We start from the raw sequence: 20,292 nt of genomic DNA on the forward strand, positions 1-20,292 counted from the left end.
AATAATGTCCCTCAATATAAAAGGGACAAGACTAAAAATCAATATTAGATGTTCATGTTCTTCAGGCAGTCAGGCAGCAGTGCATTAAGAACAAGCGTGGAAATCACAGCATGGGCTCAGTAACACTTCCTCCATTCAAGGTCATTGAATGCAGTTCATCTTGCCATCTATCAAGCAAAGAAGAAGCCATGGGTGACCATGATCCTGCAATCCTGGCATTTTCTCCAGATCAAGTGACATTCAAATGTACTGAGGCGCAATGGAAAAGTGTTCTGTGGTCAGAGAAATCAAAATTTAAATTATTTTTTGGAAAACATGGACACATCCTCCAGACTAAAGTGGAAAGGAACCATCTGGCTTTTTATTAGTGCTCACTTAAAAAAGCCCCCCACCCCCACCCTCAATTCTGGAATCCAGGTCCTGAATTGGCCTGCAGACAGTTCAGACTTTTCATCAATTAAAAACATTTAGTGCATCATGATAGTATGAATAAAATAAAAATATGATGAAGAAGACTCATGACTACTAGTCCTATATGAGACCAGAATGGGACAACATTCCTCTCCTTTTAGTTCCCAGATGTTTACAGTCTGCTGTTAACAGAAGCCCATGTTTACCACAGCTACACAGTAGTAAACATAGCCTTGCCCCAACTTTTTTGAGACATGTTACTACCAAATTCAAAATGAGTTCATGTCTTTCTTAGAATGGTACATTTTCTCAGCTTAGAAATTTAATACTTTTTCTATTGTGATACGATTCTGTTGTGAATAACATTTGAGGTTCACAAATTATTGTATGTTGTTTTTTATTTAGATTTTACACAGCAACCCAACATTTTGGAATTCAGGTTAAATTTTGCACATATCATCCATCCATCCATCCATCCATCGGGGCTTTAGGTTGAAGGAGGCCACAAGCTGGAGGGTCTTCTTTTCTTTTTTTAATACTGAATCTTCTTCTTTATCATATTTTTTTCAGCATGGATCGATTCAGTGTGAGTTAGCTGAGATAACATTGAGTTAAGTGCTGCTTGCATGTATATTGTGAAGGAAAAGAAAACAACTAGCTTTGGCCTTCACTGCTTTCTCTCACCTTGTATGAAATCACCCCATGTGCGATCCTCTCTGCAGAGTGCAGCAATCACGCCTTGCCTTGCTCACCACTCTTCAAACACAAGAGCACTTGAAAAGCTGATTTCCTGCTCCTCAGAGGGAACAGGTTTCTTTTGTCAACCGAGGAGCCAGGTCAACACAATAATTGCTGGCAAATTGTGCCTGAAAATATACAACGCTCATTTGATTTACATGTCATTTTCATGACTCGCTGCTCCAATTCTCCTTAACAGCTTGCAATGTTACATTAGGGCCTTATCAAATGTTTATAAGGGCAATCAATTTCTTTTCCTGGATGCGCTGTATCAAGTGTCTGGGGTTGTTTGTATGAGAGAAAAAGAATATACACTGCAACCACACACTCGCCCATACATATTAATGCATGTTATGTGAGGGGTCAAGCTGTTCCCCCTGCTTAATGGGATTATAGACATTAACAAACTCTTTACTAAATGAGAGAGGACCTTTTTCTTTCTCTTTGTCTCTCATCCCCGCTCTATACCATTTCACTCTGTCCTCTTTCTCTCTCTCTGATCCCTAATCAGCAAGTAGGCCTAGAAGTGCCTTGGGGCTGAATACGAACGAGCGCAGCTGCCTGGTGCGGATTACTACTACCACACACAGGCTTACCCTCAATGTATAAATTCACACACGCATGCCCGTGTAGTGAAAACAGTGTTCATATGTCATTCGCATATGCCAGCACTTGCTGACATATGTGTTTTTCAAGCATATGTCATACTGTGAAAGTATCTCACACATGCACGGGAAAGATACACACAGAAACTATTTTGATCACATGCCGATAACGTCCAGTAGCAGACACATGCTTGGACACACCCACAGGTTTTAGTGTATCACAGGAACATGTCCATTCATAGCTTATATAGTAGTGTTAGAGGGCATGTGCTGCAGCCATATGTTGCCATTAATCAGCAAGTGACATTTTGAATCAGCCTTATTTAAGAAAGAAAGATAGAAAGAAAGAAAGAAAGGGAACAAATTAGTTAAATGTCAGCAATATGTAAATGGATCATATTTAAGTGTTCAATTTACTCTGTTGTGGAAAACATGGTCGTTGTGTCTTTCTCCAGTTGATTTTGAAGTTTCCACTTCAGTTCCAGACTGGCAGGTTAAACCTGTGCAGGGTAGTAAATCTGTGGCTTAATGTTCCTGTAGAACAAGCTTTTGATTTGCCTCTGAGCATGGCGTTAATGCCATTTCACTGTGCTATAGCTGCTCAGTCTTTAACACATGAGATCTCCCAGGTCATAAATGAAAATATTGCAAACATCAAGCTATACTGACCTAAAAATCCTCACAATACAGAATCTTCAGTATTTACCTCTACAGAATTTGAGCTGAGTTTGTAAATTAGACCTCTGGGTGAGTTTACTTTCTGTGCTGCGTCATGGATGAAGGAGTGTTGTGGAAGTATCACACCTCCATCTAGTGGGAAAAAGAGGTAAGGCTAGCGAATACATGCACGAAGGGGTCGAAAAGGCACGTTTGGGTTGTGATATAAAATTGATGGTCTCAAAATCTTTTAAAAGGTTGAATGCTCAATCAGTTTCTTGTCCTAAATGCCAGGAGAGGCAGATGGGCATGAATTAAAGAAACTTACTCTAGGGTATGTCTGCACATCATCCTGCCCACCAAAATATTTATGGGCAGCATTAAAATGTATTTTTTCCTTACACAAGTGAGTCATTTTTAAATTGCATCTGTATTTGTGTTGATTAGCTCAATCAAACTGAACTGGCTTCCAAACCAGCTCATTTTTACATAAAAGTTATAAAATGTGCACGTCTTGGAAAATATAAAGAATACTTTGTGAGTTTCTGACTGTAACTTGGACAGTGAACGGCATCTAGTGACAAAAATAACCTGAATGGTTATTGAAATGGCAATAAATGGATTGATTTACTGCGTGAGCTGTATGCCAAGGTGACCCGGGGAACTCTGGGTATACATGCAATCTTCGTTTTCTCTGTGTGATCTCTTTTTGACTGATATTGGGGGAAGAGTTCAGCTGGAAGAAATCATTTAACAAAGCAAGGACAATCTTCTCCCTGAGCAGGCAGGAAGAAGGCCACCACCTCTGTGTCTGCGTTCAGTTCATCCTCATCCTCATCATCTGCCCGAGCTCTTTCTCAGTCTTCATTTCTGCTTGGCCCTGAGCTTGTGGTGTCACGTCAATCACACCCGGGGGAACGCACCAAGGTAGATTTGTTTTGGCTTTAATGAAAGATGCTCTTAAGATGCAAAGTTCAAGGCGAGAACTGGAGGTGGTGGGGGCTGCATAAAAAGACTCGTGACCTTGATGAGTGGTTGTACTAAGATGGTGATGTCAGACTTGGGAAGGACCTAGGAGTGGGACACAATCTGTTATTTTTTGCCATTCATAATGACCTTTGTCATCTCTATGCTTCATGTCAAGTTGCTGAAGTGTTCTTGTGCAGTGAGATTAAATTTATCTCATCTCCCAGTCCTTACCAGAGGCCTCTTTGGCTGATGCTTTCTAATGACTCTGCTGGAGCAGAATCGGAAGACTTTTCAACAGCAATCAGTTCAGCGTCACTGAATTTATCACACATGATGTGATTTTATTATATGTAGTTTCCCATATGTCAATATCATATCATCAAAATGGCGAAGACCATTAGAATTAGGTTTCACGCACACTTAAGCATCTGAGACCTGTGCTAAAATTATTCTAAACGAATACCAGGCAGGCTACTAATCCAATCTAGTAAAAAAAAAAAAAAAATATTTACAAACCAATAAAAGGAAGCTCTCTTTTATTTGATCTAGCGCAGGCTTGTTATTCTGAAAACAGTTCGGTAGTAGATAGTAGACACAGTGCAGAAGGCTGAGCCAATCGTAGAGAGGGAGGCTCACCAGCAAAGGGCACACTAATGGGCTCACTGACAAACCAGCAGATATTCTTAATTAAAGATTAAGAAATCTCACAGCCTGACCCACATTTTTTGAGCGTATGCACGTCTGAATACGTGTGTGGCAGCGCTGCAAGATCCTATTTTGCCTGTCCTCAGAACGTGTCTATTATTGATGACATCATTAAAATATGTACAAGGACAAAATAGGTGGTGCAGCGAAGGTTTTTGTGCGATAATATTGTGTTAGTGTGTGTGTGTGTTCGCATACATTAGATAGAAGGATTCGAGAGAACTTGAAGCAAATTTAAATTAAATACTTTTCCTATTCTTTATGAACACATTCGTAACTTTTAATATTCTCACGAGCAACCAGATCAGCAGCAGTTCAGTGCGCCCTCAACTTTAACTGAATATGAACGCAGGTTTTATCCTTGAATGTTAATCACTGTAAAACTTTGCATATAAGTGTGTAGGTGTTTGTGTGTTTTGTTGTGTCAGCTAAGTGCAGTGTGATCTAACAGCAGCTGACAGGCAGGTTTGAGGCCTCTCTCTAGGGTCCTCCGTGTGTGTTTGTGTGTCTCTGTGTGTATGTGTCCTGCTCTAGTGGTGTGTGCTAATTGGAAGCTCAGCGGGACAGGCAGCAGGTCCTCCGTATCGCCCATGTGCACACGTAGAATCATACTCAGTCTCTTTCTTTCTCTCACTCTCTCTGTCTCACACACTAACACACACACACACACACAGAGAGAGAGAGAGAGAGAGAGAGAGAGAGAGAGAGAGAAATCAACAGCAGTCTGGTCTGTTAGCCTTTCTACATTTAACATGAGTCCAGTCTGCAGCCTCTTCACTTATTCATTCCTCTCCACCTCCTCCTCAGCCACTTCTCGCCTGCTTTAACCTGAAACGACAGCTGCACTGTGGCCAGTGGAGACCTGCCTGGCTCCCCTGTCTCACTGGACATCAGAAAGAAATACCACCAGGTAGCTTGGAAGAGAAGAGAAGAGAAGAGAAGAGAAGAGAAGAGAAGAGAAGAGAAGAGAAGAGAAGAGAAGAGAAGAGAAGAGAAGAGTGTGAGGGGATCAATAGTGTACACGAGAAAAGGGTGATGTGCGTGAAAGGGGAGGTCGATGGTTTGCCCACTGGTGTGTGAATGTGTTATTTACCTGGACAGGCTGGGGACCAAAAAATGAGACATTCACCTTCTCCTGAGAAATCCCCCAACACAGTCTTACATGTAGACATGCATGAGCACATTTATTAATGCACACACAAACACAAGCAGAGGCACATGCGTACATTCTTATACATGCACAGACTTTAGAGAAAACTAAAAAACAAACACAAAGCAGACTGGAGAAGACCTGAAAAAGGGGGACATCAGATGTGAGGACCAGTGCAAGTCATGTCATGTTTATGAACACTTTTTACTGCTTTGTTTGATGAACATAAATAATGAATCAAAATATTTTAGTAATAGGGAATGTTTCTCTTTACTTGACCTCTGTCAACAGATGTTTCAGAGCAGAGGTCAGCCTCCCTAAAGCGCAAGGATACTTCACTGTCACTGTTTTCACTGAAAAATGTACGTTTTAAAATATTTATTTGTATTTCTAAAAATCCCCAAATAGCTTTAAATGTCCAAATTCTCTCTGTGTGTTCATGTGCGGTGTATGCGTGTTGCATGGTTTGGATGTCAGTTTCTTTACAGCATCTCTGACAGCCAGCATATGATCCTGAGACAGCATGACAGCTGTCTTCATGCCCCTCTTAACATACACACGCTCATCTGCCCACCCACCCGCACTGAAACACATAGAAACGCACACGTGCACAACACAGCAAATGACAGATTTGCCACCTTGTGACAGACCTGCTACATCCACCTGCAACCGTCAGGCCCAAGGATAGAGAGGTGATTGGGTTGAGGATAATATGGAGGTTGTGTTTAGCGTGACTCGAGGCTAGACAGGAGACAAACACAGGGATGGACAAGATACCAAAGGGCTGGTGGATAGATGGATGGATGCCAGGGGTCAAGAGAAAATCTAAGTGAAGCTAGAAGATGCAGGAAATTAGAAAAGTGGAAGGAAAACACGAGTAATGAGGGAATGAGAGAAAAACAGTTTTACAGATGAATTATATAAAGTTTTTTGCCAAATTGGCTATTTATGCTGAGGCTGGAGGGAGCGGACTGTAAACTGAGCTGAAGCACAAACTGCAACAAAGCAAAAAGCTACATAGGGATAGATTTTACTATATAGTAAAATGCCACATCATCATCGACTTCAAAGCAAACTCATTTGTACAAGGTTGCCCCAGGCCAGTTTTCTTAGAGGCAGTTCTAACCCCTAACCCTAGGGGAACAAAGACCCTTAAACTAAAAAGTGCCAAGGACATGCGGTGTGGGGGAGATCAAGGGTGGTGGCATTGTAGTATGCATCGCTGAGGTGCCTCCATTTGAGTACAATTGTAGGCACCATCCTCCTCACTGCACCCTAATCTGATGAGACAAGCCTGACATTCCACACCATACAGCAGAGACGTCTCTGGCTTTCATACATATGTGCTCAGACAAACATATGGAGAAGACGCAGAGGTTAAGGAAACAACAACACAGACAAGAGTGACAGATTGTTAGGGTTAAAGCTGAAAGCAAACATTACCTATTAGTTTGCTTTTCTTGTTGATCTTTCCATCTTTTCCTGCTCACCAATTCCATGTCACGGCTGAGAGAACCCGCGTCTCCACTGTCGATGACAGACGTGTTGTTGGAATCAGCGTTGCGTTATTCATTTACATGCTTCTTTCTTTGCATTTTGCTGTTCTTCTGCTGTTCACGCAGTCCTCCAGCATAGGCACAGCAATCTGTGAAAGACAAAAACTTGATATGTCACATGACAGCGATGAGAAAGTAAAGTCACACAAAGGCTCAAGCAAAGTAAAATATCCAGACTTTGTCATTGTGTTGTAAAGCTATGATGAATATGAAAAGTTGCTTTTATACAGTTATTTTTTAACTTGAGATGCAGAGGTTACTGATTTAATACTTCTACCTTCACAAAGCCTATAAACGTGTGCTTCACACAGAGAACCTTGTGTTGTGCTTGAGGGCGGTCTCACCGTCGGCCTTTTCCCGAAGCAGAGGTGATGTGTCCACTAATGTCAACATCGCAGCCAGGGTCAGAGCACTGTCAAAGACCCTAACGCACAACCTTTTCCAGCTAACACTAACCCAGTACGAGTGCGTGATAATGTGCGTGCCCAAAATGCCAAGTGCTCCCCTGTCCCTTCTCAATATTTCATCTGTTGTCTTGCTTTACCTTGCTTTAGGTAATGGCCCAGTCACATAACCCATTTTTCATATGTTTGCCTGTATTTGTGTATTATACCTTTTAGTGATAGAGGATTTTTGTCTGGTCTGTACTTTACTCTTATTTGCTATTCAAAGTGATAGATTTATGACATGAGCATGCAAAAATGTGGCTTTTGCACACGACAGTGTCTCAGTTGAACTCATTCCAGTTTTACATTAATGATAACTTTGTTAGTTACAAAGAACTAGATTTGCCATCAAATGGGGGTTTTAAGTCAATCAAAAGGAGCTCAGTATGTAAGATGTGGCATAAATAGTGGAATATCATTATTATCCATGGTTATAATTTACATTTTGTGTCCAAATCGCCACAATTCTCATTGTCTTTTAGATAAAATGCTAAAAAGGATAAAAATAAAGGTGTAGGAATTTGTCAAAATGATGTGCTGGGTATAAATTCCCATTTGAATTTGAATAAGACATTTTTGTCTTTAGTTGCGTATTTTTTTTTTTTCCCATTATTCAGCAAACTTTATAACCGTGCTTAAATAGCAACTATAAAAGCAGCTTTCCGTGCCGCTTATATATATTCCTTTTATCTCAATACACCAACTTTTCTGGTTATTTCTTGGTCTCAATTAAAGAAATGTATTCAAAAGTCAGAGCTATGCTATATATAAAGTATATGACACAAACATAATATGCCATGTACTACATATTTCCTGAGCATGATCTGTCAAGATAGAACAGGGACACTGTAAATCAGTTACAACACACATGAGAAGCTGCACTGAAGGCATGTAGGTGTTGGAGCGTGAAGGGCTTTCCCTGCTAATGCAGATATAATGATGTGACTATGACTATATCAACGTCAGCGTGTGAGAGTCTGTGTATGTTGCCTCTTCTCGGGGACAGTTGTGCTGCTGATCTGCAAGACAATTCTTTGTGACTCACACCTCATGAAAAAGAAAGTTAAAGATAGATAGAGGTAACAAGGGATAGACAGAGGTTGATGAACAAGAGAAGACAACATCTATGTGTTGTTTTGATTGTGATGAGAGGCAAGTGAAGTCGACAGTGAGTTGGCCTACATTCATGTAGCTTAATGTGTGAGGGGAAAACAGAGAGACAGCTCCGTGTCCATCTAATTATTCATCCAAGGAAGGCAGCGAATGTTATGTTGCTAGGTGTGTTTGTGTGTGGGTGCATATGCTGGGGATAGTGAGTATTATGAATAATGTGATTCCCAACCAAACTTAGTAAGATGGGGAGAATATTTATAGATAACCAAAATAAAACAAAAACAAAACATAGTAGTGTTTTGTTTATTTGTTTACATTTACACAAAAAAGCATGGACAAATGGTTGTAATGAAAATAAATATCATGGGAATTAAAATGAATAGATGCATGCTTGAAAAATCGAGGCTACTATTTGTGCTTTAAATTATTATTGTTGTTAAATAACAAAAAAATCAATTAAAATGATCACATTTTCAACATGAGAGTTTCATGGATGGTCAGTGAAGGGGTGCTTCAGTTCACTTTTCAGGCTTTTCAAATACACTAGACACAAAAGGCTGAGAACTGGTGATCTAGACCACTTGTGCAAGTGAGTGTGTGTGTCTATATCAGACAATGTCACACACTTTTTTTTCCCAAGGCGACATACTAGATAACATTTTCACTTTTGGACTCTAAAAGTAGTATTAATCTCCATCAAACGTCCCAAAAGACATTCACGCGCACAAACACACACAGACACGGCCCATATCACAACGGTTGTCTCTGGCATTTCAGTGATTTAGAGCATCATCCCTGGTTGCCACCAGCGTGAAGCTGTGATCTTCACATATATGACACCTCAGCTCAACAAGGTGCACACACACACACACACACACACTGAAAGGATGTCTCTGCTCTGTCTCTCCTGCCGTCACATTCTCACTTCCTGATTTAGACAGACAGAGAACAATCCTTTGGGACACAGAAACACTTCTCTTTCGCTCCCTCCCTCCTTCCACGAATCTTTCCCCTTTTCTTGATCTGCTGCTCCCTCTCGTGGGGATGAGGGAAGGCAGGGCTGGAGGTTAGAGAGATGGATGCGGGTGATACACCGATACACAGTCAGTCTCCTGCGGGAATGGTGTGATAGAGAAGAAGAGAGAGGGACAAGGGCAAGTAGAGGGGAAAAAAAGTAGGAAGCTTATTTCTCATGGCTTAAGAAGACAGAGAGGACAGAGAGGAAACAGAAACACAGGAAAGTGATATCTTGTTTTAGTTTCATGTGTTATTTGTACTGTGTTCCAGATATATATTAAATATATATACAGATACAGATATACTGCTTAAACTGGATGAGTTACTATGATCTGTACTAACCCATTAAAAGGAAAATATTCCCAGTAATTCAGCCTGACTTTTTTAAATTTCTGGGATCTCCTTTAACATCTGAAATAAAGTTCTGTCCCTGTGCAACTTGAGCTTGTAATGACTAACCACTGCTTGTTAAGGGCTTTGAATGTCCACTTGTTTTTGTCATGTCTATCTCTCCTCTAAAGAGGACAGGCATGTCTCAAGCGCTTTTCCCTAAGGCTTTTTACTTGTTACACAACCTGCTATTGTGAAAAATCTACAGGCAAGTCTGAAAACCCTCCCAGCACTTCTTCTTTTTTGTGTGTCATATCTATAAAAACATCCCTCAAATTTAACCCAGAGTAAAGTGCAGTGTAGAGATGAGTAAATACAGTACGTTATATTGCATTTTTTCTTTCCTTTATTATTTACTGTGAGTTTGAAGATAAAAAATGTTTCCTCAGTTCAAGTTTGGAATTTTTTTCATGACATTCCCCACATGCAATACTACCATACGTTATTTAATTATAATAATTATAAGTTTTTCTTTCAGCTTTTGTATCAGATTCTTACCAATAAATCAAATCTGTTATCTTGTTGGTCTGTCAACTAAAAATACAGTGGCTATCCTAATAGCACTCTTTTTAACTAACACACACTGATGTATGCATCAGGAGCAATCTGGGGTTCAATATCTTGCCCAGAGGCACATTGGCAGTGGACTGGAGGGATTGGAGACTGAGACGTAGCCATTCATGATACAATAAACCACAAATAAAGATTTGAGTGTCGGTTTGACTGGGGTGCATTTTGATAAATGTAGCTTTCTGCCTTCACATGGTTTGGGTGTGTTTTGTATACAGTGGGGCAAAAAAGTATTTAGTCAGCCACCGATTGTGCAAGTTCCCCCACTTAAAATGATGACAGAGGTCAGTAATTTGCACCAGAGGTACACCTCAACTGTGAGAGACAGAATGTGAAAAAAAATCCATGAATCCACATGGTAGGATTTGTAAAGAATTTATTCGTAAATCAGGGTGGAAAATAAGTATTTGGTCAATAACAAAAATACAACTCAATACTTTGTAACATAACCTTTGTTGGCAATAACAGAGGTCAAACGTTTACTATAGGTCTTTACCAGGTTTGCACACACAGTAGCTGGTATTTTGGCCCGTTCCTCCATGCAGATCTTCTCGAGAGCAGTGATGTTTTGGGGCTGTCGCCGAGCAACACGGACTTTCAACTCCCGCCACAGATTTTCTATGGGGTTGAGGTCCGGAGACTGGCTAGGCCACTCCAGGACTTTCAAATGCTTCTTACGGAGCCACTCCTTTGTTGCCCGGGCGGTGTGTTTTGGATCATTGTCATGTTGGAAGACCCAGCCTCGTTTCATCTTCAAAGTTCTCACTGATGGAAGGAGGTTTTGGCTCAAAATCTCACGATACATGGCCCCATTCATTCTGTCCTTAACACGGATCAGTCGTCCTGTCCCCTTGGCAGAAAAACAGCCCCATAGCATGATGTTTCCACCACCATGCTTCACAGTAGGTATGGTGTTCTTGGGATGCAACTCAGTATTCTTCTTCCTCCAAACACGACGAGTTGAGTTTATACCAAAAAGTTCTACTTTGGTTTCATCTGACCACATGACATTCTCCCAATCCTCTGCTGTATCATCCATGTGCTCTCTGGCAAACTTCAGACGGGCCTGGACATGCACTGGCTTCAGCAGCGGAACACGTCTGGCACTGCGGGATTTGATTCCCTGCCGTTGTAGTGTGTTACTGATGGTGACCTTTGTTACTTTGGTCCCAGCTCTCTGCAGGTCATTCGCCAGGTCCCCCCGTGTGGTTCTGGGATCTTTGCTCACCGTTCTCATGATCATTTTGACCCCACGGGATGAGATCTTGCGTGGAGCCCCAGATCGTGGGAGATTATCAGTGGTCTTGTATGTCTTCCATTTTCTGATGATTGCTCCCACAGTTGATTTTTTCACACCAAGCTGCTTGCCTATTGTAGATTCACTCTTCCCAGTCTGGTGCAGGTCTACAATACTTTTCCTGGTGTCCTTCGAAAGCTCTTTGGTCTTGGCCATGGCGGAGTTTGGAGTCTGACTGTTTGAGGCTGTGGACAGGTGTCTTTTATACAGATGATGAGTTCAAACAGGTGCCATTCATACAGGTAACGAGTGGGGGACAGAAAAGCTTCTTACAGAAGACGTTACAGGTCTGTGAGAGCCAGAGATTTTCCTTGTTTGAGGTGACCAAATACTTATTTTCCACCCTAATTTACGAATAAATTCTTTACAAATCCTACCATGTGAATTCATGGATTTATTTTTCACATTCTGTCTCTCACAGTTGAAGTGTACCTCTGGTGCAAATTACTGACCTCTGTCATCATTTTAAGTGGGGGAACTTGCACAATCGGTGGCTGACTAAATACTTTTTTGCCCCACTGTACATCTGTTTGTGTGCAAAATAAAGATATGCTTAAAGAAAATAAATAAACATTAAATGTATTTCTCGCATTTCTATTATCTTCTATTTATTTTGTTACCTTAAAAACTTTGAAATGAAATTAATTAAATGCATTTTGATTTTTGCCTTTAAACCTTGTTGTGATGATAAAGGCTTCCAGAAACATCTATAAATGCATATAAAGGCAAACAGCATAATAATGTGAAGGGCAGAGTTTGGATTATTGAAGAGCTTCTAGCTCATCATCCATCCATTCAGCCAGCCCTCGATTTTGTTCTACTTATCCAGTTCAGGATCACACAGGGGGATGGAGCTTATGCCAGCTGACATTGAATGAGAGGGACACCTTGGACCTGTTGTCTTTCCACAGATGGACAGACACCTTTGGCCATTTTAGAATCACCAATTAACCTCATGTGCATATCTTTGTATTGCTGGAGCCACTCAGACAGAGAACCCACAGAGGGGCACAGAAAGGCCACAAACTGGATTCAAAGCCAGAACCTTGCTATGAGGGCTCAATACTAATTGCTACACCAGCATGCTGCCCTGTAGCTTAACAGGACAAACAAAATGAAAACTTTTAAAACTTACAAACATCAATAGTGGGTTGAAGGGGGTTGCTGTTTCTGCAGCAATGAAATGAATTCATAGAAATTTCAGCAATTTCAGATCTATACCTTTTAGACAGTAACAAAAATACATTTTTAAACACACAGAAACAGATCTAGAGTGGAAGATTGTAAAAAAAAATGATGCTGAAAAAAGAGAGAAGAGAGACAACCAGTGAATGACTGACTGAGTAACTACCAGAAAAAGTATAAACTCTGAAGCCTGCAAAATTACAGTACATAAAATCGCTGGTGTAAACAAAGGGGATAGTACATGAAATTACTGGTGTAGGCTACCGTGATACACTGTACCCTTTATTTCCTGCGTGCTTTGAGAGGTGCAGCGACACATGGAAAGTTGACTTCTAGAGTGGTGTGAGGTTTCTTTTTGCTTCTCCATGCTTGTTTCTGCTGTCACTGCTGTCAGCAGCCGCTTTAGGTCACTGAGAGGCTACCGCCCCATCTACCTGTGTTTTAGCACATCACACGCTGCACTGCACAAACACACACACACACACACACAGACAAGCACATGCTCATAGGTAGAGTCCACTAGCTGAGGCAGACTGAGGAGCTGCCCAGGAAACAGGGATTTGTTTATGTGGATTGAGTGACCTGGCAAAGGAAGGGAGAAAGGGAGAGGAAAGGTGTGTGGGTGAACATTGATGCCTTTTTGTGATGAAGTAAAAGTGATATGTAAATAATAGATCCCAGAGATGAATTATTGAAGGAGTACATTGATGCTCTCATGGTGTGGAAGCAGGAGCTCATTCATGAAAAAAGGTTTGTGGAGGAAAGATGAAAGGGTGAGGGGGGAAACAGGGTGTTGCTATGTCAGCTTTCAGTTCCAACACAGCGACATACACTGATGCACGCACGCACACACACACACACACACACACACACACACACACACACACACACACACACACGCACACACACACACACACAGACTTTCAAACCACATTCATACAATCATAGTTGTACAAGTTTCTCAATGACGATGGGAACAACTCAAAAACAGAAGGAATGGTGCCCACTGTTATTACAGTCCAACATACAATTTTAAAAACATGTTAGCACTTCTTAAACGATCCATAAAATTTATATCGGTTTAGCATGTTTTTAATATCTTTGTAACTGGGTATTGACTGATATACTGTTATTGTATCTATGTTGATTCTCTTTATTAATTTTGTTTCATTGTGTTCTCCAAAAACTTAATGTGCTGCTGTAATCCCAGTTTAGACACTTCTGCAAAAGATATTTTTTATATTATTTAATGTTTTACAAGGAGTCATTCTCATTCTTCTCTCTTACTATTTAATACCCCCAGTGATATTTTTGCTATTTTATATTAGGTCAAAAATAATTTCATCATGTTCCTGAGAATATTGTTCCACGCATTACACTTAATGGGATTTAAAGAGGAAGTAAAAGTGTGAGAATCTCTGTCAGTCAGAATGAAACACTGGCTTCTGGCTCCTCAAATGGAAGCCGGATATTTAACAGAGGCAGGACCCTCCACCCTTAATACACTCACCATTACACAGCCTTGCTTTTGGGTGTTCTATAACGCCAGATCCTGTTGAGCTGACAGGTGACAGAACAGTCCACATCAACATACGTCTACTCTCTTTTGCTCCAAACACACACACACACACACACACACACACACACACACACACACACACACACACACACACACACACACACACACACACACACCCTGCTGCTGTACAGTAGACAGCTTCAGACATTCCAGGGCTGGACATGCCCAAAAGGCAGAGCCTGCTCCCTGTCACCTATCAGCTGGTGGCAGACAACAGGATTTGTGTGTGTGTGTGTGTGTGTGTGTGTGTGTGTGTGTGTGTGTGTGTGTGTGTGTGTGTGTGTGTGTGTGTGTGTGTGTGTGTGTGTGTGTACATCTATCTTTATGAGGACAATTCAGAGTTTCCTGCAGTCTGTAGACCATGGTATAAGAGGATAGATACCATGGACTGTATTTACAGTTGTCTTTGACTCAAGATGACTCTGATTTCAGCAATAAGTTAACATTATATTGCCCCAATGTCAGGCATGTTGTGGTATTTAGTCCATATTTGACCCACATAATATTAGCTAGTGCCATGGGATGCTGATCTACTTAATTCAAAGTCCTTTCTCCTCTTATAATGCTTCTGTTATAATATACTTTCTCCCGCGTTCAATTTAAATCGGTATAGAAAATCTTCCACCTTGTTGGCACATAGATGGCACATGTGTAATGAATAATGGGGGTATTTTAGGTAGTATTATTATCATTTGAGAATTATAAGATTGTATCTATGCCAGGAGCCATAAGTCTAGGCAATACACAACATTTCGCTGGGAAGTCCTGTGGTTATGACCCTAACCATAGAACCATCATAAACACTATTTATGTCTTTTCTATATCTGTACTAATAAATGGAAAATAAAGTTGTTGTTTTTTTTTAAAGGAGTCTCAGAAAGAAAATGGGCCTGGTCTGAAAGCCTCCCTAACATGGATAAGAATCTGCATTACTTCTTGTCATCAGTGTAGTAGTCAGTGAGTAAGTCATGGAGCTTTTGTGTTGGGGTACTACACATGTCACAGGGAATAAGACAGAAGCAAAAGCGAGATAAGAGGAGGCAGCTGCCTACCTAGAACTGCTGGCACGGCAGCCAGGGGCGGGGCCAAGACAGCATGGCACACGTCGTCTCCAGACACCCTTTCTTCTCCCTGCTTCGCCACAGGCTTTGACAGGCGGCACGAGAGCCCCTTGGCCCAGTGAGGGGTGGACAGCCATCTGACAACTCCCCACCTGCATGACCTTTACCATGCTTGACCCCCCTACAGGAGACAATCACCTCATAGCAAACAGCCCTACGGGAGATGTAGACACACAGTGCAGTCAGGAAGACACACACAACAAACTCAGACATGCATGCCACACACACAAAAAGTCAGGCTTAAAAAGGAGACATCCTATTAAAATATTAGGACATTTAATTTCCAATGTTTAAAGGGAGGCAATTATTTACATTTTTAATTCACTTGTCATTTTTAACTGACTCATTCATTAGCTCACGCCCGCATCTATGCAAATCAATTTACAAATCAATTAAAATGCAGTTACAATCATGATTACACAAAAAATGGCCTTTTTTTAAATGGGGCTCTGAAAAAGCCACCCAGTGCTTACAAATAGGGCCCCAGACAACCTGTGGACAATTTAGAATCACCAGTTAACCAGCATGTATTGGAAAGATGCCAGAGTACCTGTAGAAAACCCAGGCAGGCACAAGAAGAGCACAAAAACTCCACACAGAAAGGCCTTAGCTGGCTGGCAGGTTTGAACCAGGAGCCTTACTGCTATGAGGCGATCATGTACCGCACCACCATGCTGACCAGGGATCGATTATGCTTTTCTCTATTTTTTCTATTTTCCATAAATCCATTTTCTACAAGAGTTTTTGGGAAAATGTTCTAATAGCTCAGTAGTCCATATGTACAAGCAGGCTTAGGCTTCAGATTTTTTCAACAGTATGTTTTAGTCAGTTTTTACTGACTTGGCTCGTTGTGATGTCAGTAAGAGCGGCAAATGATGGTAATCTCAATCGCACATCTCTAGCTTTATGGCTGAAGCTCCGCCCACCCGCTGTTTAAAACTTCTGTTTTGGACAGGCAGCCAGTAAGAACATCTAAACGTCTAAAACAACTTATTTAAGACAGTGGATCAAATGAGGAGCTGATAGAAAGCATAGTTTAAGATAATCCTGCTTTATCTGCTTAATCTGAGATTAAAAATATGAAGATTAACTGAAAAATCGTAGTGTAGACCAAAGTAATTATTTACAGCATTAATGTTAAATAAATATTCTCATTATGTTTTCACTATAAACGGCATATTTGCTAAATGATATATGATATTAAAACCTGTTAGCCTACCTTCATTACATAAAAATACATTTTGGTTATAAAAGTATATTGTTTTTACAGAAATCAAATCTTACTTTAATTTTGTCATCACATTTTTAAACCATATAAGTAAACCAAATAAGTAATGTGTTGTTAATAGTAGGAGCAGGAACCATATCCTACTATAATTTGGTCAGATGGGGGTTTCTGTGTGAATGCATCCATGTTAGGTTAACTGGTGATTCTAAATCGGCTGTATATGAATGCATGTGGTTCTCTCTGCATTAGCCCTAGATAGACTGGAAACCTGTCCAAGCGAAGCGCTAAAAGAAGGCCCTAGGGTTATGCTGGCGCTCATCAAGCATTTAGTTTATTTGCTGTCTTCTTTTATGGAGGTCTGTGAAAATTGATATCACTGAACTTACAACCAATTTTCAAGTGCTTTTGCTTGGTTTTTATTTTGGGATAAAATCTTCTTATTCACCTTTAGCCTCTCTGACTGACTGGAAATGCCCCTGAAGCTACCCAGGGTGTCCTGCACCTAGTTAGGAAAATTTAGTTAGTCTCAGATATGACATCAGTCTCCTTAAGTCGGTTTAAATTGTAAAGTAAAGACACTATAAGAGTAAAACCCCAACAATCAGACTTGCTGTGAGCCAGCACATGGCAACAGTGGGACGGACAAACATACTTTTAACAGGAAGAAACAGAAGGAAACCTTGCACAGTCCAGGCTCAGGTAGCCATGTGCCAGGAGCGTATTGGCGTGGTGGAAAGAGAAGATAAAATCCAACGATACATGGTGGTGTATGAACACATGTGGAGCAGGAAGATCAGAGTCGAGAAGAAATTCTCATTGCATCACACAAAGTCCCATTGCAGGAAAACCTATTCCAGCATAAGTAAGAGATGGTTCAGGATCACCTAACCGAGCCCTAACTATAAGCATTTTCAAAAAGTAAAGTGTTAAGCCTAATCTTATAAGCAGAGTGGGTGTCTGTCACCAGAATCCAAAATCAGAGCTGGTTCCATGGGAAAATAAGACTCTGCCTCCCATTCTGCGTTCAGAAGCTCTAGGAACCAGAAGCCATCAGCCCCAGAGCAAAATGTTGTAATAGGATTATACGATACTATGATGTCTTTAAAGTATGATGAATACTATTTTTTCAAGATGTTGAATGATAAGAATTTTTGAATTAATTTGCATCACTACATCTTTTTTTTCAGTAAATGTGAACATTTTTGCTTTTTAAAAAATGTCTTAATGCAAACTACTTTAATACATGATTTTCTTCTAAAACTGGATTGATTACCCAGTTTTTCCTCCCTGTAATCCTATTAATGTAGATTTACTGATAAAAACAATCCAGTAATTATGCAAATTATTATTATGCAATATCACAAAAACTGCAGTCTTACGTCAGCGCAGCGCTGAAAACTGCGTAGCTCTACGTCATCAAAAGGCGTCGTGGCGGCGTGAGAGGGAAAACAAATGCCAGTGCGAATTGCTGTGAAGTAAGTAGAGCATTTATCATTAAAAAAGAAACGGCTATAAGGTTATGAAAGCATTCTGGCGATGCTTAAAGTATTTTTAAAGCTGATAAATGATGGACGCTGCGCAAAATATGCATTTTCCGTTCGTAGCACTTTAACAAGTGTCGTTAATCGAAACTAACGTGCCTTTTCCATATCTGTAGGTTACTGCTCCTGCACCATAACGCTCTCTCCTGATTTCTTCCAAAACCGCGTGTCGGTTCAGTTCTAATGAATCCAGTAATTAGACGGGGACTGCCTCCGTCCGTGAGGAGTCTTCTCACAGACATCGGTCCAAAGGAGGAGTGGACGGATGAGGAGTCCGAAACAGTGACCAGAGATGGCATTCTGCTTCCGCACAGAGGAGCTACGTCTGGAAATGAGCTTCTCACACCTGCCAGGAGCCATGATAATGCTCCAGAGGATGGTGGTGTCTCTGGAAGAAGTGGACTTTGCATGTTGTGTAAAAGTAAACCTCCTTGCTACACCTGTCCCAGGTGTAACCTGCAGTACTGTGGCCTGGAGTGCTACAAGAGCCCTGATCACTCTGCATGCTCTGAAGAGTTTTACAAGGAGTCTGTTCTACAGGAGCTGAAGGAAATGGGGACAACTGAGACTGAAGGGAGAAAGAAAATGCAGGAGATTCTTGTGGGACTCAAACAAAAGGCAGAAATGACACAAGGGGGGATGGAGAGTTTGTTAAAAGAGGCGGGTGTTGTGTCAGATGACACAGATGATAGGGAAGGAGAGGCAGCTGAGAAAGTGCAGGCTGTGGAGCTCCTGGCCAGGTTAGCAGAGCTTCAGCAATCTGGAGAAGAGAATGCAACAGAGATTGAGGATATTTTGGGAAAACTTGAAGAGATTGGAGGAGGTGCGCTGATTCCTGGAGACACTGATGAGGATGCTGAAAGTGCACAAGGAGAGCTGGACTTGGCTGATCGGCTCTCAGGGCTCGAGATTGACAAACTTTCAGAAGAGGAGCTGTGGGAACTTCTCAACAACAAAGAGAAAGAGAGTTTTGTGAGTCTCATGAAGGATGGAGCTCTTGGTGGCCTGGTTCCCCTTTGGAAGCCATGGTGGGAAGAACATGAGGAGGGAGGCAGAGCACTGGTGGAAGTGCTTGAGGAAGAAGTAAGCAGAAAGGAAAGAGAAACTGTGACAACTATGGAAAAGCAGGACATTGATAATGGAGTGAAAACCTCACAAGGTGTTCAGAAACGAATCAAATCAAAGCCAAAAAGCTTGAAAGGAGGAACCGGGAAGGAAACGAGCAAAGGCAAAGGAAGTTCAGCAGTACCCCCAATTTCTTCAAAAATTCCAAAGCTGAGTTCCTTATGTCCAAATCCTTCTCCTCTGGTTTGCTATGGTTTAGTGAATGCACTTTTTGGCTATGCTTTTACCCTGTGCCTGTTTAACGGTGACACCGATTCACTGATGTTTGAGTTCTGTGACATGATTCTTGCTCTGTCTGAGGCACTGAACTCAAGCAAGGTGTTCACCTCTCTCCAAGAGGCCTTAGGCTGTGGAGAAGCTCTCATTTTAGATGGAGGTTACCTTGACAAGGAGGACCTTCTTGCCCCTGCCAGGGCCGTGGAGGCCGTGGCTCACATCATGACTGGCAGAGACAGAAAGGATGCTGCTGGATACTCCCTGGCAGCCTTGAGTCAACTTCGTTCTGTGCTCTCCCGGGCCAAAATGGCCCTGTCTAAAGATGGAGAGGAAGTGGAAAAGAGACGGAAGTACTTCCTGGCAAGCAAGAAGTGTGAATTCTTTCAAGCCTGGGTGATTGACAATGTACATCAGATTCATAGACTGGCAGTTGAGCTGTGGAGCGAACACAGAAAAAGAGAGAGTGCAAGGAACAGCATGCAGAAAGCCAAGACTGAAGTTGAAAATTTACAGAAAGGGAAGAGAAAAGATAGCGATAAGCTGATTGAAGAACTAAGTTAAAGAAGATTTGGTTTAACGTGTTGATGCAAAAGTTCATGTTGTAATAAAATGCATCATATTCTCTCATATAGTCAAATTCCTACTGGCAATAAAAGCTGATATTTGCCACTAA

At 41.2% G+C, this 20,292-nt stretch overlaps 1 protein-coding gene and 1 long non-coding RNA gene across 2 annotated transcripts; one reads left to right on the top strand and one right to left on the bottom strand.

Moving 5' to 3' along the window:
• Positions 1-788: 788 nt before the first annotated feature.
• LOC120736811 lies at positions 789-18,401 on the bottom strand. Its single transcript, XR_005696611.1, has 3 exons — positions 15,441-18,401; positions 6,679-9,462; positions 789-4,999 (listed from the first exon to the last, which is right to left on the bottom strand). It is a non-coding gene; the product is annotated as an uncharacterized LOC120736811 (long non-coding RNA).
• On the top strand, positions 18,135-20,292 carry znhit2 (zinc finger, HIT-type containing 2). Its single transcript, XM_040037130.1, has 2 exons — positions 18,135-18,212; positions 18,395-20,292. Exon 2 carries the CDS (start codon positions 18,462-18,464, stop codon positions 20,178-20,180), a length of 1,719 nt encoding a protein of 572 aa, XP_039893064.1. The 5' UTR covers positions 18,135-18,212; positions 18,395-18,461; the 3' UTR covers positions 20,181-20,292.

Source organism: Simochromis diagramma, unplaced genomic scaffold, assembly GCF_900408965.1.
Source record: "Simochromis diagramma unplaced genomic scaffold, fSimDia1.1 OVJJ01000330.1, whole genome shotgun sequence".
NCBI classification, from domain to species: Eukaryota; Metazoa; Chordata; class Actinopteri; order Cichliformes; family Cichlidae; genus Simochromis; species Simochromis diagramma.